The sequence below is a fragment of the Camelus ferus genome, chromosome X, assembly GCF_009834535.1.
Source record: "Camelus ferus isolate YT-003-E chromosome X, BCGSAC_Cfer_1.0, whole genome shotgun sequence".
In the NCBI taxonomy this organism is placed as follows: Eukaryota; Metazoa; Chordata; class Mammalia; order Artiodactyla; family Camelidae; genus Camelus; species Camelus ferus.
This window is the reverse complement of record NC_045732.1, coordinates 30164790-30183488: the sequence shown is the minus strand read 5'-3', so window position 1 is coordinate 30183488 and position 18699 is coordinate 30164790. Positions and strand designations below refer to the sequence as shown.

Sequence of the window (18699 nt, the reverse complement as noted above, 5' to 3'; positions counted from 1 at the left end):
GAATTATAGAGTTATTTCACTTACAGCCCTCTCCAACTCCGTGAGTCAGGCAGAAACTTCCTCGGTCCGTCTGTCTGTGACACAGAATCCCTATCTGTCAGAAAATCCATTTTCCCCCCATGGCACTTGATATGATAAAGAAAAAGTGAACTACCAGGAAGGAATAGAAAATTGTTCTTCAGCTACCTTCCTTCATAAGCACATACTAAGGTTGTTCCACAGCTATGAAATTCAGTGAAGACAGGGTAAGATAAGACTAAGTATAAAATACTGTGATGGTTGCAGGCAACACAGAAAAGTCAGGAAAATATCCCTTGTACTTCCTCAGACTAAGTAAATACTTCAAATAAACACAGATCAGACTTAAGCTGGGACAGTGACCTATTTTCCTGAGATTGCACACATTCTCACTCTATTCCTGTTTTATGGAAGTTGGCTTTTTTCTTCCCTCTGTTTTCTCTGCATGTGTTCTTTCTCTTTCTCTTTCTCCCCCTCCTCCATCTCTCTTTCACTCTCTTTTGCTCTCTTTCAACTTCCATTTAATTACTAACTTCAAGCCCTGTCTCTTGCTCATGGAATATAGCGTTTAAAGGCTGAATTGAATGACATGCGCCCAAAGGTGGACTCCACGCGTGACCAAGCAGCAAACTTGATGGCAAACCGCGGCGACCACTGCAGGAAAGTAATAGAGCCCAAAATCTCAGAGCTCAACCATCGATTCGCAGCCATTTCTCACAGAATTAAGACTGGAAAGGTAGGAAGATCTGCTCCAAGGTGGAAACTAGTGATAAATGATCTCTTGCGAAGGTTGCGCAATACTCTGAAGGGGGCAAGCCACCCCTACAGCAAGGTTTTCAAAAAGAAAGTGAAGGCCAAAATGTATTTAAGGAAATTTTACCACTGAATCTCATGGGAGATAAATCTCTCGCCCCTTTTCCCTCCCTCTCCCACCCATCACGCTTGTCTTTTTTTGTTTTTCTTTTTCATGGCACAGCTACTCTAGAACTGCGTTCTGCACTGGTTTACATATGTACTTTCAGGGGTAGCCTACAGCAAAGTAATAAATAGCATGCTGCAGGCCAACAACAACAAAGCACAAAAACATACAGCTAAAGAAAGCATTACTGACATATTTTGCAAAATATAATATTGCTTGTGTATAATACAGATGAAATATCCTAATGGGGTCTTGTACATCTCCTGCATGATCTAGGGTTTTTGTACATCTTTACTGGTTGTGCACAAGTGTGTATGTGTGTGTAATTAACTTGCTCTTGCTAGTTCCCGATACTTAATGTGATAAAATCTATTAGATTATAATGACATGCAAGCCATGAAAACCAATAATTGCAAAGCTTACAAATCCTAATTTTTGTAATTTTATATGTCTATTTATATTTATTTCATGAAGAACCAGGGGATGTCGAACTTTCGCATGATAACCCTTTATATTTGTGTAATGTTTGGTGAAGACAAAATCTTATCTAATAGGTAACTTGCCAGAATATATAAATACAGTATTATAGAATTCCAGCTCCTTAGGGAAGTGTCAGAATGCAAGAAATTACCTCCAAAATTTATAAAATGTAGTTTGACACATTTTTCAATATATATTTTATGTTTTCAAATAAAAAAATGTATGTAAAAAATACATGTATTTACATATACAAATAATTGCTAGAAATAATCTTAAATTAGAAAAACACTGAAATATTTGTGAGAAAATATGATGTAATATGTCAGGTAAGTTTTGAATCCTGGAATAGGAGAATATGTTTGAAAGATATTTTGATAACTATAGACTCCCAATAATAGCATGATTTACAGTTGCTGCATGTTCTAAGGCATTACATTGTATCACTGTTGCATATAATAGCACATATTTAAAGGAATTTCTAAAATATATGGAATATGATAGGAATTTTAAAGACATTATGCACGTGAAACATAGTTATCTTTCAAACTTCACCTTCCCAAAGCAAAGACGTATTAGCTTACCTTAATTCATTGCCTCTTCTTTGTAAGAGTTAACAAATTGGTTCTACTCGTTTATATATTATTTTAAGAAAGTCATTCTGACCTGAAAAATATCTGACAGGCTCTAAAATTTTATTTTCAGTTCATAGTTATTTTTTGTAAGAATTTATTCTGCTGTTTCAAAAAGACAGTTGTTTTCACTTCTGAAGATATCATTAGATGTGTAATATCTAAAAAACCAAAGGTTATTTCAGCCATCTAAAAGATGAATGCTAGTACTTCATTACTACGTTATGTATTTTTCCCATCATACTTTTTAGTAAATCACTGAACTATAGAATATTTAAGAGCAAACAGGGTATTATTTTCTTGATTTTTCAATAGTAGATTGAGATAAATTATGTCACAAGATTATGTCTTGTAGGTATTTTAAAATAAGTAGAAGTCATCTTGCCCTACAAAGGCTGACAGCCATAGCATGGCTGAGAGAAGTGTGTGAATTGTCATTCTGTATTCTGTACAGATATGTCAGTGTATTTCCAGACATCATGCGTCAGGTGAGCCACCTGATGCTTTTATTTCCCATACTGAAGGACAGCATACACATTTTTAAATCATTACTTTCAATTATATATTAATTGGCGACAATCACATTTTTACTTTTCAAAGTCTTCTTTTTTCTCTAAATTGATAGAGACAATTGGATGCAATAGTGACCTCATTTAGGGGCTTTGAAGAGATAATTATGTTTATCATCATAGTGAAATAAAAAACATGGACATAAAGTATATCTGACATTTTACTTATTTATTCCTTGTGTCAACTAGTGATAATGATTATCTATTGTGCTAGTGAGTATGGGAATATACAAGGATATAATGTAAAAGGTACTTGTTCAAAATGTATTTGTCTACAGACACAACTTAAATACTTACCACAGTCGTACAATATGCTTAACACTAGTACATCTTCATGGAGGTGTCCAGGTAATGAGGAGGTGGTCCCAGCAATCACATAGTGTAATAGGAAGAACAATGGACATAGAAAATTGAATTCTAAACTTTGTCAGCATTAGGCAAAACATGTAATTTCTCTGCCGTTACATTTCAGTGTTTATAAGATATGAGAGTTGAACTAGATAAGTTGTTTTTAAAAGGAAAACTATCCCACCCCCCAAATGAGTTATTATTTAGAACAGAATACATAAAATGGATAATATAATTACTGGATAGGGGAATTTGTGACCTTTTATCTTTGTCCTTCATATGATGAGGTTCAGGAGGTACAAGTTATGTGCATAGAGCATGGTATAAAATTTTGGGGTTAGATTAGTCAAAATTAGGAGTGATTAGTTAGTCCCTGCTAATTCTAAAATTTGACAGTCTGATGTTCTTTTGTTGATGCAATAAGAAATTTAAAATAGTGACTCGTATGTGTATCTGCTGATTAAGTAGGATAATTCTGGCAGTGCTGGAATTCTCAGGGGTGGCCTTTGATTTCAGAGTCAAGTTCCTATTATAGTAGGGCTTAGCAAGATAAGATTGAGTTGGAATATGATTTTCTAATGGTTGAGTTCATGGGTAGTTTTCACTTAGGACAAAAACTGGGGGGAAAAATCTATGGTAATAGACAAATAAAAGGTTGGGAGTGAATATGGATAAAACTCAGTATAAAAACTAATTTCAGGATCCTTTTAAAGGTCACCTAGAAAGGGCAGTTGATTAGAGCAAAATTTTATCCTGAAAACTCACTGATAATATCTGGATTCACCATTTGATGAAGAATAGGAAATCTTTGTCTCTTGCAAGGACTGTCCATGACAAGAAATTCCAGATTCCAGAAGTCAATGTGCATTGGGTTCCTCAGTTCAGGTTGGCTGAGAACTTGCCCATCAGATGCAGTTCTCTGCAGTGGTCATTTTAATCATCAGTGAAGAGCAGTATGGTGAGAGGGGAAAGTTCTTGACCACAAGCCACAATACTTTGAATGTGATCTTGGATTTGACCCTTTACCTCTCAGAGCCTCATTTCAATCCAGAAAAGTGGTAAGATGTTTCCTGTCTTATTTTAACCTCAAGATTGTGGTGAGGATCAAATGATCTAAGATACGTGAAAGCATACATTAAATTTTTTTGTAAATTATATAAATATAAAATGGTTAAAAATCATTAATATCAATAATTATTTCCATCATTATATATGTTAGACTTAAATGGCCAAATTTTGAAGGTTGAGACAGAAATTGATGGGAAAAAGAAATGGAGAAATGGCTGATTTCTCTTTCTGGCCTCTGCTGGAATGAGTAGCAACCAATAAGACATGTTTTTGCTATTTCCATTGCAAGAGCCAGCCTTGCAGATTATCGAGTGGACCAGTTTAAGAAGAACTGGAAAGTTCTGCTTGCTCCAAATGGGGTCCATAAAAATACATGAAATGCTACCTCTTCCCATTCTCTTCACCATTTCATTTAGGTTAATCAGTAGTATCTTATGGCTTTGAGAAAGCTTTAATCTCTCCTAATATGTATAAAATCAGTTTGAGAAAATAGCAGTTTTGATGGGGAGGGTCAGAATTATAAAGATGAATTAGCTTTAATTTCAGAACCCTGGGTCAAGTCGATGGAATCAGTGGGGAAATACATTATTCTACCCTTTTTGATTTAGGGCATCTGAATGTGGTAGCATAGCAGGATGGTAGTTGGGGAGATACTATCAGGAAAGGAAGGTGACAGGAAACAGAAGCATAGAAAGGGAAATAGGAAGGCAAAAATAAACTGACTACTTAGCCCTGTTCCTTATGGAAGTTCTACCCCTCTCCATCTTCTGAGAAGCTGCATTGGAGAGGAGAGTCAACAATTTGGGAGAGATGATACTTGAGGTAGATCTTAAAGAATTAATGAAGAAAAGGTTGACAAAGGGAGAAATCTGAATGAGCTCTTACCAACCATGTACTTTCAGTTCACAGTGTTTGGTACTGCAGTGCTTCAATCGCTAGGTAAGAAGTGATGGATTCAAGGAACTTACTGTTGAATCAGGGAGCAAAATATGTTCATGGATGCTGTGCTGAGAATGAGCTTATGCTGAGTGAATTTAGCAGCCACTTGAGCAATCTAGCTTAGTGTGGATCCTAAGACTGAAAAGTTTGATTAGACACAGTGTAGGGAGAGGTCATGACAACCAGACTAATAATTAATGCTTAATTCAGTACGCATTGAGTTTTGATTTTTTTTTTTCATGAACTGTTGAAAGATTAGCTCAACAGTCGTCGTGGAGAGAATTCAACTGAATAATGACAAGAAGTGGGGAAACCACTTAGGAAGTCATTACAATAGTCTAGATGAAAAACAGTGACTGGTCTACTGTATCCATGTGAATGGGGTATCTGTGGAAATGGAAAGGAAGTGACAGTCTAAAGCAGTGACTCTCTAACATTTGTGTACTTGGAGGAAGTGTTGAAAAATAAATTGCTGCCTCCCCCAATCCTTGCCTGCAGACTAAGACTCAATAGGCTTTGGGTGAGGCCTGATAATTTGAATGGTTAACAAGTTTTCAGGTGATATTGATGCTAATAATCTAGAGACCACACTCTGAGAACCACTGGTCCAGAGACATTGAGAACTAGCCTAGAGTTCAATGATCACATATGAGGGCCAAGAAAATGATGAACTAAAAACTGACTCAGGAATTAGTACTAAATGAGTACGAAGCTCTCCATATGTGTTTCAAGAATAAAAATTACATCAAGATATATTTGTCTCATTGTAATACTTAGTTTTAAAAGAATGTTGAATAAACAGACTTTAGCTAGCTATATACTATTAATATAGGCCAATTGCTTTGTAACAAAATTTTGTGAAGCTTAAACACATAATTTGCTGAGTTATATTGTGTTCTAGAGATTTAAAAATACTTCACTTTTCTGTGGAGCTGAAATGTTACATTATTGGCCATGCAATTGGTGAATTTGTTTTCTATGTCTTCAATTCTTTATTAAGATTTATATGCCATTGGTATTATATATCATACGTTCCTTAATTTCCATATGAGCCATATGGGCCTTAAAATTGCTTTTAAAATCCGTGTGTGTGTGTGTGTGTGTATATATATATTATAAAATTATATTATATATCTAATTATAACATGAGATTTGAACAATCTGGCATCATGTATATAAATATTCATTATTTTATTGCTGTAATAATTATAAAATGTTAAGTTTTTTTTTTTTTTTTTTACCTCTAGCCAGTGTTAGCAGATGCAAAAGTAATTGTTCTTCGGATCAGAGACCTTTATATATATAGGCTATGAGAGAGCCAGTGAGTTTCTCATTTAGTGTAGAATTTATCAGTAAAAAAACACATGAATGGGTCTGCTTTATCTTAAATAGCGGTTTTATATGTGAAAAGTAATGTATACATAATTTAAAGATAGTTTAGACAGATACTGTGGCTCTACTAAACATCAGTGGGAAATCCGTCTTATGAATATGACCTAGGATGTCAAAATAAGATTCACTGAATTTGAGAATTTTAATGGAAACTTATTTTTTAGTAATTACTTTTATCAATACAAATATATTGATCTTTTCCTCCTTTGTAGTCTATTTCTTATTTAATATGTTCAGTGGCAGAAGAGAGCATGGTGTATTAATTGGTATAGTTATTCTTATTATAAAAATATATTTTAACAAAATTGTCTGCAAAGAAATGATAATGAAAAGTATAGATGAAAACTTAGGTAAAAATTTGTAGGCATCACATAATTTGTAGAGTATTAAATATGTAATAATCACAGCTAAAATCCTCAAGGAATAGTAATTCTTAGTACCCAAACTTTGTAATACTCTACCTGTTAATTTTGTTTCACTGAAATAAGAAGTGAACCTAGCAATAGAATTTCTATTTTAACAACATTTTCACATTTATAATTTAACATCCCTATAACAAGTTTAGTTCTGTTGGAATTTTGATAATACGTGCCTTTTATAATCATTTACGATGTTTTCAAGGTATATGTTAATTGAGTTTGGTGAGCAGTGTCATTTGCTAGAACTAACTGGGTCTTATTAGCATGACATTTAAAATGATTAAATCTATTTGGTGATTTCTGATTGTGATCCTTTAAAAAGGAAAATGATTCATCCAGTCAATCAACAGATGCAAAAGTAATCATTCCTTGGACCAAGGACTTTTAGATATTTATAGGGGGCTGTGAGAGAGCCAGTAAGTTGCCCAAGTTCTCACAGTAAGATAGCCTGGTTAGAAAATGTTAGATCCTAGTTCACTGTTTTGTTCACTCCAAATGCTGACTCTCAGCATACATTACTACCTCTAGTTATATCATCAGATATTTATTGTTGGTCTATCATATGTTAATATAAACATGCCCAATTTAACTTAAATTAAAGCACAATGATTTCAGTATACTTCTATGTATTTAAAACAAAAATAATTAAATAAAAACCAGAAACAAGGGAGGAATAAAGGGAGGTGAAAGGAAAAAAGAAAAAAACTGAAAAAAAGAAAGTTGTCCAAAGTGTTATATGTTCTAATGTATCTGTCTCTTCTGTGTATTTTAGAGTTAAATCCTTTTTTCTCCTTCTCTTTCAGTTGCTACTACTAAACTCATGTTCTCATGAGGTATAGAAATATTCCAAGTCGCACTTAACAAAAAACAGACAGTAGAATAATTCTTGAACCACCAATATATTTTAACCAATCAGTATATTTTGTATCCAATTCTGAAAAGTATGACAATGATATTAATCTAATCAATTCAAACCCAACAGGATGTACTGGGTAATGCCTCTTAATTAGCCTCACAGATTTGGAAAGTTACGTTTTCACAGTTTCATCTTCACAGTATCAAAGATAAATCAATACCTTACCTAATATCAAAGAATTCAGCCAATGAAATGTCACTAATCCTACTCAGTTTGTTTTATTTTAAAAATTATTATTTCTTATGTTTCTTGGAGGTTGCTCTTATGAGTTTAAAATAAATGAGTAAATAAATCTATAAACTACTTTTTCTGATTATCTTTGTTCTTTACAGATCTTTTCAATATGCTTATTTCTCTTTGTAAGTTTTCTTTCCTCTCTGGGTTTTTGATTTGAAATAACTCTTCATATCATATCAGCAGTATGTCTTTTCTGTATTATAGGATATTACTGGTCCTTAAAACTTTTATTCATTTTGGTTCCCGTGAATTATTCTTACTTTATGTTTTCTAAACCAATGTTGTAATGATAAATAAATTTTCAAAGCTGCAGAATGGAAAGAGGAGACTGATTTGAAGCAATTTTACACCAATCTGTAGCATTTGGATTAATTTTCAATTTAGATTTTAGTGTAATTTATTATATTGGCTGTTTATCATGATTACTGAGATTACATAGTCCATATTAACAAATGTTTACTTTACTGTCTGTGTAAACACAGTCATTATTATGTTAGTGTATCTATGCACGTTTGAAGTAATATTTAACCAAAAGTAAGCTTACATTTTAAAAATGATAAAGTGTATCTGAGTAATTTTGAATGCTTTAAGTTACGATGAATCAATTTGTAATTGGTTTTGCTTTTCTCAGTCTTGTTGTTTATTAACTTGTTATATAAATATAAGTCAGTATTAACGCTAAAACTTTAACAAAGCCTTAAATTTAATTAATTCTAAATCATACAGTAAAGCACAATTAATAGATGTTAAGCAATCTGAAACCACATTAAAAAAAATCAAGGAAAACAAAGTGTTGTCTTTCTCAGTTTCTCTGTCTCTTCTTTCTTTTGTGTCCGTTTATCTATCTGTTTATTAAACTTCCCTATGTTTTACTTTATTTGTATTTTGTATGACTACACAGTCATGCTAAAGCTCTTACGATGAAAAGGTAAGTAAAACATTGTACAAAATGTATGCCTAGTTTATATTTTCTCCTGCAATATTATAACTCTTGTTTGATTCTTTTCTATGTATTCTAAAACCTATCTTATGTGCACTGTCTAATGTGTGATTTAATTGTGATTCTAGTTCTTCTTTGGTCATATACTTTGTTTAAAGTTAATAGAGGTAATGTATGCAAAAATTAAGATGATTTATCCACCATTGTTTTCTGTTTCTTCAAATCATAATTCTGAATTAAAAAGTCAGGCATTAGAAACTCTATATGGCTTAAACTTTAGTGACTCAAGAGTGAGCTATTCAATTATGGATACTTGGTTACTGTGCATTTTTTATATAAAATTTCATAAGAATTCCAAATTACAGAGAAAATAAAGACCAAAGAATGATATGTAAAACTTTAATTGGTCAGGAAAGTCATGGCCTAATGGTGAACCAGTGAACTCTTAAGTCAAAGCGATTAAAATTTTCCCAGCTCCTTGAAGAGTATTAAACACATGGATGTCAAATGGCTGGTCTCATCCTGCCAATAGCATAGCCAAAATAATTGAGTTGAGTAGTTATGGTTATTTTGGTTAGGGAAATTGGTTACTGGTTAATTTGATTTATCTACTGGATGTCCTAAAATTAGTAATTGAGGTGAGAAGCACATCTTCTGTTTAAAAAAAATGAGTTACATTTCCTATGGAAAATACAGAGTAGTATGAGATATGTTCTCAACTGCAGGGATTAGAAATCTACTGGTAAGACAAAGCATAAAGGCTTGAAAGTCAAATATTATATTCTAATATATAAGAGATACTGCAACACAACCTAGGATGATACATAAATGAGGAAGAGAGACTCCTAATATAACATGTTGAACTCATTCCCATAAATTTTCCTATTCCCAGAGAGCTTCCTGAAAATTCCCCTCTGAAAACATACCTGAATGCAAGTGAATGAGATGGACATTGTAAGAATTATCTAAATCCACTGAAATTTACAAAACAAAACATAAACATTTAGACTACTATTAGTAAGACATTACTCCTGTGACATACTTTAAACTAACAATCAACTATTAATTCTTTTCAGTGTTGTGGTTATAATAGTTGCTATTGATCTGTCCTGTCCAATAAAGGAGCCATGGACCTCATATGGCTGTTGAACATTTGAAATGTGGCTACTCCAAATTAAGATGTGCTGTTAAATGGGAAATACACAGTGGGTTTTGAAGTCTTCATGTAAAAAAAATGAAGTAAAATAGCTTATTCATAATTTTATATTGACTATAGACTTATGTGAAAATGTTTTGGACTTAAGGGGTAAATATATTATTATAACTAATTCCTGCTATTTCTATTTGCTTTTTAGTATGGCAACTAGAACCTTTAAAATTACATATATGGCTTGCAATAATATTTCTTTGTAGCTTCATTGCTACAGTAAACAAAGCCCTTTGAATACAAGGGAGAGACTTTATTGTAACTTGATAAAATTTTAGGGACGTGTACTTGTGAAAAGTGTCTTATTTCTAATATATAACCTAATACATCATCATCCTGCCTCTGCTTATATACTTTCAGCAGTGATTAACTCACTATTTTAAAATTAATGCTTTTAAAAAAAACAAAACATTTGCAACACTAATCAGTTGTTCCTATCTTAAACTAAAATTCAAGCCCCAAGTATTTTCTACCCATTGATTCTGGTTATTCACTTTGGAACCACACAGAATAATTCTGATCCCTAATGCATAATGGTCTTTTTAACAAATGCATTATTTTGCTTGAATAATTAGTTATTCCGTACTAGTGTTTCCTAAAATCTATTTGTATCTGCTTACATTATTTTTGTACTTGGTGGTATCATGTTGTTGCTAGCGTTTTACCATTGATTATCATACATCGACATATAAAGTGCTGACCAGTCAAGTCTCTTCAATTTTATACAATAGAAATTGTGTTATTTAAAATTCAAGATCATTCAAGAGCTCCTTGAAATTTTTAATTTGTTATCCCATGATGAGCCTTGCATTCTCTTAGTTTTTCAGGAAATGTTCATATACGAGTGCCTGCTCTGTACTAAGCATGAATCTAGATTGAACAACACAGACAAATTTCTCATTGTCATGGGATGTTTATGGAATTCATCCCTCTCACTGTGTGCTGTTTGCATAGTTTTTGGTGTACAAATAGTTGCTGTTGAAACCACTGCACAGGGCAGAACAAGTGCAAGGTTCTTTGGCATCCTCCTTGACCACTATCTACATTGATGCAGATTCATTCATTAAGTTTTGTTGTTCAGAGTGATACCACTTTATGAAACTGGAATCTCAATTTCTCCATGTTCACCATTAGAATTTCATGATTTTGTCAAATTACTTGTTAAAATAAAAATACCATGTCAAAAACCATTTATTTTATCCTTCATAAAGCATATGTTTTCAAACGAGGAAGGTCTTGAACTGAGCCACTGGATGGGTACAATTTTGTGAGGAAACAATAAGAGCCAGTATTTACTGAGCATTTATTAAATACCAAACAACATCCTAACATATTTGATCCTCATAACAGCCCTATGAGGTAGATATTTTTCTTATCTTCATGTTACAAATAAAGAAACTGAGGCTCAAAGAGGACAAATAACTTGCCCAAGATCCCATAGCTGGTAAATGGTGGAGCCCAGATTCAAGCCAGCCATTCTAATTTAGGAGCTTTAGGCTCTTTCCCTGAAGGTTAAAAACATTCTAATGGCCTTGAGGGAGGGATACCACAAGTTCACCAGTAGACCCGTAAGAAAGGTTGATATTAGGACCACTTAAATAAGGTTAGAAATGTCCTTGGGACAAGATTAGGGGAAGCCTTGACTATCATGCTGGAGTTTGGACTTCATTCTACTTGTACTTCTTGAGCAGAGAAATAATGTAATGAAAGCCATGGTTTGGGAACATATTGACCTGATCACAATGCACAGGGTAGAACTGGTGAGGTGGGAAGGAGATAATAGCCCTGTATGGAGGTTATTGCCTTAGCTCTTGTGTGAGGACTAAGATGGTATCTCCGGGAAAAGAAAACAAGTGAATCTCGGTGAATGAATTGACAACTATTTGATACTTATTAGACATTAGAGTAAAGTTTTGAAAAGTAACATAACTCATATTTTTGCGTGCATGACTCAGAAAATGGTCTTGTATTTATAGAACCAGGGAAGTTGGTGTTGCAAGAAATTTGAGAGAAAGATAATAAGCTCATTTCTAGACATGGTGAACTTCAAGTAAGAAGTCAGCAGGCTATTGAAGAGTCTAGATTGGAATTCAAAAGTGAGGTCACAACTAAAGATGAATATTTGGAAGATATTGTGAAATTGAAGTTAAGTTCTGGAAGATAGTACAGTTTATCAGGGAAGCAATGTTGAAAAAGTGGTACAGATGCTCAGGTTCTGAGCCTTTGAAACTACTATGTTAGAAGTATGTGGAGAGAGGATGAGCTAAAGAGGAAGCAGGTGTAGGAGTAAAATATAAATCTGCCTGCAAATGGACCCATGCTATTTTGACATCCAAGTACTCAATTAAAGTTATTTTAAACATTATTTATCTTCATATGTTCACAAAATAATGTAGAACAGTGTCATTGATCTTACTAAATATTAGCAAATGTGAACAATTCAATAACAAAATACCTTCAAATTAATATCATGTAGTTATGATCCTCAAGGCTATTAATCTTTACTTTTGCAATACACTGTAAAATATATGATTGTAAAGTATAGAAGTATGTTAATAATATAGAGATTGAAACAACCTTTAAGTGCTTATTTATAATAACTACCAATCTGTACTGGTTCAAGAACAAATTGTGGTATTTCAAATTTCAAATGTTCATTAGGATTTTAAAAGTAGTACTGAAAATAAGTCACTTTAAAAAGAGGCCATAAATTCTTTCTGGAATGTGTAGAAGTGCCTAGAAGATGAGAGTATATTCATGTTTCCTGTGAGAATTACGTTCTCATGAATAGCATTTGGTGATTCACTTCTTCATTAGTAACTAAATACCTTCAGATATTTGTTTTTTCTTTGAACACTTATCCGTATTGTCCTCTTCGAGATGCTGTCTAATAAAGAAAGAGTAAGACTATGACTGGGAATGTGATGGGGAAGAGTAGGTGGGGACCAAACTTGATGAATACATCATACAGCCTTAGACAGTGAGTGGTTCCTGAATTGGTTTTACAAATGGAAAATGTTTAGCTCTGTAAGAAGATAAGGTTTCTCTATGCCACCTATGAGTTTTCAAAAGCCATCAGGTATAAAATATTTTCTAGTGGTTTAATTAAAAGATATCAAATGCAGAGTATAGCTAAATAGAATAAACATGTTGTTAACTGTTTGGACTTTAAATCTTGCCATTTCTTTTGAATATATATTTGATTTTCAGTATGTTTTCACTCATCACTCCTCTTCAGTTGGTTTCTGTAGAAAACAAGGGATTTTTAAGGTTTTTGAGACTATGGTCATTAGAATTTCAAAATCAACGAAACTGATATTTATATGGTTGGAAAACATATATTCAGATTTTTCATGTGAAATATTCAGGGTTCATTCATTTGAACTTTTTGTACTACCAAATAAAGCATTACTAAGGCAAGCTAATGGCATTGTTTGTCTTATGAGAGAGCATGCCTGTCAGTTTTGACATGTTAAAAATGTCATTTAAAATATCTAGGAAGATTTCCATGTAGTTTTTCTGAGGATAAGGAGGCCATCCTGCATTTCCACCTGATGTTACTATTATTTGATGAATGAGGCAATTTCTGATAAGACACATTTACCCAAATGCTATTTATATCAGAATATGTAAAATAAAATCATATTCAACCTTAGAATCTTAACAGTTAGACCAGTCAAATATATGGAAATTGACTTTTGTTGAAAAAACAGAATGATGAGTTGCATTACATTGCATGTGTGATTGTTTGGCTCTGATGATGTTAAATGTTTGTCTTTATTTGCATCCCCAGGTACTTTCCCAGTTGTATTTCAAAACTTTCATAAAATATAATATGGAAACATAATGTATGTCATTATTTTAGCAACAGGAGGTAGAACTAATGTATTTTTTGGTTTATATTTCTAATAAAAAGTAATTTTGATTTAAATTAGCACTATCTTTTTTTTTAGGCCTCCATTCCTTTGAAGGAATTGGAGCAGTTTAACTCAGATATACAAAAATTGCTTGAACCACTGGAGGCTGAAATTCAGCAGGGGGTGAATCTGAAAGAGGAAGACTTCAATAAAGATATGGTAAATTGGTTGTGATAAAAGTGTGAATGAACTAGGAGTGAAAATGAATCAATATTTGGAAAGAAATGAGATAACTCAAGTCTCCAACTAAATTCTCAGAGCATACCTTGTACATTTTGTGATTTGAATGTTTTATTACAAATACAAAGTATTCTTGTTGAACTGTTATTATGAATGCCAAATTACTGTGGTACGGTCATATATGAGCATTTACAGATTCTAATAAATTGCTTAGCAGTTTTGCTTTGACCTATGTTCAGAGAATAAAATGCAATGGGGGAAAAATGGAGTCAAATCAGAAAATAAACTAGAAACTTAACAAGAAACACAGCCATCATAGATGGCTGTTGTTTTGTGCCAGTCATATTTTTGATAATATAACATTTACTTTGTAGAAGGGGAGATTACACAATATACACATTGTTTATTAAAGCTTACCACAAAGTCGTTTTACAAAAAAAGTTGAACAAATAGTACAGTGCTTATCTAAAATATGCATAAATTCATGCTGCTTATTTCATGGGAGTAAAGAAATATAACCATGGGGCTATTCCCAAACTCATAACTTTCTCCTTCAAACTTGATTAATTTCAATGTGTCTTTTACATTTCTCTCTGGCTTGAATAGTTTTGCATCACATCCCTTTTCACTGACTTTTTTTTCCTCCCTCCACCTCCTTTTCACAATTTCCTTTCCCCTCTCCGCAGCCATCACCTATATGGCATTCTTAATGTATATCATGCTAGAGATTTCTCAGATATATATCAATGATAAAGACTTCTCAGATGATGCTTGACAATGACATCAAAAGGCAATTTATGAATTTTAGATTATAGGCATATGAAGCAATAGGAAAATCATTTCCATTAATCTTGGTCCTCACTGTTGTCAATTCTGGCTTCCTGGAGTTGCCTAAATCATTACTTCCTGTGTATGGGGTTTGGTGGCCTTGCCAACCCAGCTCATGGAAAGAAAGACAAGAAGAGGCTTTCCTAGATGCTGAGTTACGACTACCTCTCCTTCATGTCAAAGAAGAAACAAGAGGGCACCAAGGTGGAAAAGAGTCCTGCTTACTTCTTGGGCTGTTCACCACCTCTGCCCTATAGCCCTTTGATGAGGGGAAGAAAGTGAAGTGGGTTTTTTTGTTTATTTATTATTTTTGTCCTCAGGCCCAGGAAATGTTATAGACTTTTAAAAGACATATTTAAAAGTGTAAGGTCTTTCACAGACCATAAACCTGTATGTCTATGTTACATTATTTCATTAGACCAGTAACTGACACATCTCATCTAAAAATCCCATTTCCTCGAAAAAAATGAATAGTTCCTCAGTTGTGTGTAGAAGTTTAAATATATAATACACATTTAAATATGTAACACTGAATACCATGGGTGATGATACACACATACATACATGTGACTTTAAAAAAATTGTCTACTATGTGTTATTCTCTGCTCGTCAGAGTACCTTGGGTACTAATTTCATGGTGAACCTCCTTGATAGAAAGTTTTCATATTACTGAGTTGAAAGAAAGATAAGAAAATGGAGGTGAAAAATTACATGGTCACATATGCTACTATATTAGACTAGCACTTATTCAAATAATTTAATTTCAAAGTAAATAAAACAAAAATACTTTCTTGGAGCCTAAAAATCCAAAATTCATATTGAAAATGTTTAAGACTATTTTTATAATCCATATTTTAATATTTAATTGATTGTATTTATTTAAAAATAATATACCTATATGATATACTTTTAGAAATTAATTATCTGTACTATGACAGCAACCGAACACATCATTTTTTACTAATGCCCTAATATTTATCCTAAATTTGGGCATTTAGTTTATTTAAAGAATAGATTATGAGATAGAAATGAGTGTACATTTGAAACAACATTTTCACTTAAAATGTGTGTGTTAAAATTTTAAGATATGTTATCTCACACACAGCCACATCTATATTCCTATGTGAATTAGTTAACATTATAAATTACAAGTTTAGTTTAGTTCTCAAACCTTTTCTTTAATTTCTAGAAATACACTAAAAATCAAAGTCAAAGAATGCTTTCACAGCAATGCACTTGTCTGAAATGATAAAGTACCTTATTCTCCCATCTTCCTACGTTGCCCCTAATCACATGTGTCCTTTTGAACTAGACAGGAGGAAACTTACTTCTTTTAAAAGCTAAAGTACAATGTATAAAAGAAAAAACTATGAGCACAGTATCTTATAATAACACTCCCTGAAAGTTTTAAATTGGATTTTTTTGTGTGTTTAAATAACATGTTTTATTATCTCTGTTAACGATGTACAGCTTTTTTAAAACCAAAATGAAGACTGTACTTGTTGTTTTTAATCAGAGTGAAGACAATGAGGGTACTGTAAAAGAATTGTTGCAAAGAGGAGACAACTTACAACAAAGAATCACAGATGAGAGAAAGCGAGAGGAAATAAAGATAAAACAGCAGCTGTTACAGACAAAACATAATGCTCTCAAGGTATTAGAGCTAAAATTATAATATACCTTGCCTGTGTTTTTTTTCATGTGTAGGAAAAAAATCTATTGTGCATAAATAAATTCTGCTTAAGAATCTTAGTCACCAGAAATACATTTTTTTCTGTTCAATATCTGTGCTTTATTTAACATTTTTGAGTGTTGTCTTTGATTTTGAAAGATGTGTTGCTTTAAACTTTTGGGATTTTTTTTTTTTTGGCTTAGACAAATTTTTCTGAGTAATAATTGAAAGATATTAACATGCATCATTCATAGTGTTTATTTTTAAAATATAGTTTATTTTATTTTTACTTTTGTCTTGAAAAATCTGCTTAACTGCCAGAATAACCAATCTGTGTATTTTTTAGGCTCTCTACTTCTGATATATTGTTGATTTTATTTAGAGTAGGTCCAATTTTTGGTACCCTCATAATTGTTTAATACTTAATTTTTTTCAATTAGCTTCATTTTGCCTTTAAGAGAGTCACTCTTTGCAACTAACTAAGCATCTATAACAGCCTAATTTCACTTATATAGGAACCCTCTAAAGTAATCTTAATGTCCGTGAAGAACTGAACTGGTACTCTCATGTTAACAAGCGATAGTATATAGCTTCTAGTACTCCTGTGACTCACCTGGATTTGTACAGGAAGGACAAAAAAGAGTACTGGTGTTTCTATAATGGTATGTAGGAAGTTCTTGAGTGAGACTGGCCATGTGAAGAATTTTGTGAAATAACCTTTTATTTTTTAATGTGCTTTTCAATATTCACTGTTTGCATGCATGGCTGATTTTCTAATATTGTTAATTGCTGAGCTTTTCATTGTAAATCACTCTTTTAGAGTTATGTAGCCCTGTAGGTGGATCCACCTTGTAGGTGAATAGAGTCTGCTCTCTATATGCAAATAAGAGTATAAAACCTTTTCCCATATAGTCAGACAACCAAATAAACACTGCTGAGAATGTAATTACACAATATTGTGCCTGCAAGGAATCCAAAAGGGAAGTCTAATTGGCCAGCAGGTGTTCTGAAGGTAACTGCTGATAAATATAGTAAATAGAAAAGGCCTCTTCCCCAAGGGAGTATAAGAGCAAGTGATAATGTGCTCTGAAAATCAGAAAGCTGTGTAATTCACCCACTTCCAACTGTGACCGAGCTTTTAGAAGCATCTACACTGGTCATATAATGATATGTGTCCTACTGAACAGCAGTGTTTAATGGTTATCTGGCATACCTGTAAAGAAATCTCTTTAATGTCTCTAAATATCTTTACACATCATCTTGTGCTTAGGACATAAAAGGAGTTTCAGATTTTATGACCACAAGCCCTTTCTCTTGCAAAGATATAAGCTGTGTTATGAGTAAGGCATGGCTCAACTCTCATTCACATGGCTCTATCTTGGTACCTTTGAAAAAAGCAGCATTCCATCTGGGTCATCTCAAGCATTTATTACCTCCACAGGAGGTTTAGAAATTCAACCAAAAATGTAAACTGCCATAAAATGTACATTCCCGATTTTAAACAAAATGGAGAATGAAATCTAGATCATTTTTTTTTGAAAATATATGTTAAAAGCAATTAATGAAAATCTATTCCAGTTGCCAAACTAATCTCCCAAATTCAGTAATTGTTAACTCTGCCAAGTGGTTCCAATTCTAGTCCTTCTGAAATATTCCAAAGAAGGTAACGACTTTCCAATGCAGTGAATATTTCAGCAGTTTGTTGATTTCATTATTTTCTTTTGTTCCAGTTAAATCTGTACACGAAACCCTAATTGCTACTGCTTTGAAGAAATGAAAGCTGTATTCTGAGCTCTGGTGTTCTCTTGTGTTATCATAAAATGACATTATGACAAATTCTGTTGACCAGGGAAGACACTGGGTGGGCTTGCAAGGAGTAAGATGATTAATTTCCCCCTTTTGTTGATTTATTAAGCTGCTATCCTTATTTATCTCATCAGATTGATTGGAAATCATGCATTTTCCCTTTTCTAAATAATTTTGCTATTTGGCATTTGGATTTGATGTAATAAGAAAAAGTT

At 32.9% G+C, this 18699-nt stretch overlaps 1 protein-coding gene across 2 annotated transcripts in view; it reads left to right on the top strand.

Moving 5' to 3' along the window:
* The window catches only part of LOC102523807 (dystrophin), a 647651-nt gene that overhangs the window by 167343 nt on the left and 461609 nt on the right, over positions 1 to 18699 (top strand). For both annotated transcript variants that reach the window (XM_032475797.1, XM_032475796.1), the window contains exons 24-26: positions 584 to 754; positions 14035 to 14157; positions 16523 to 16660. In XM_032475797.1, the coding sequence (XP_032331688.1) occupies positions 584 to 754; positions 14035 to 14157; positions 16523 to 16660 (432 nt within the window). The remainder of the gene's footprint in view (positions 1 to 583; positions 755 to 14034; positions 14158 to 16522; positions 16661 to 18699) is intronic.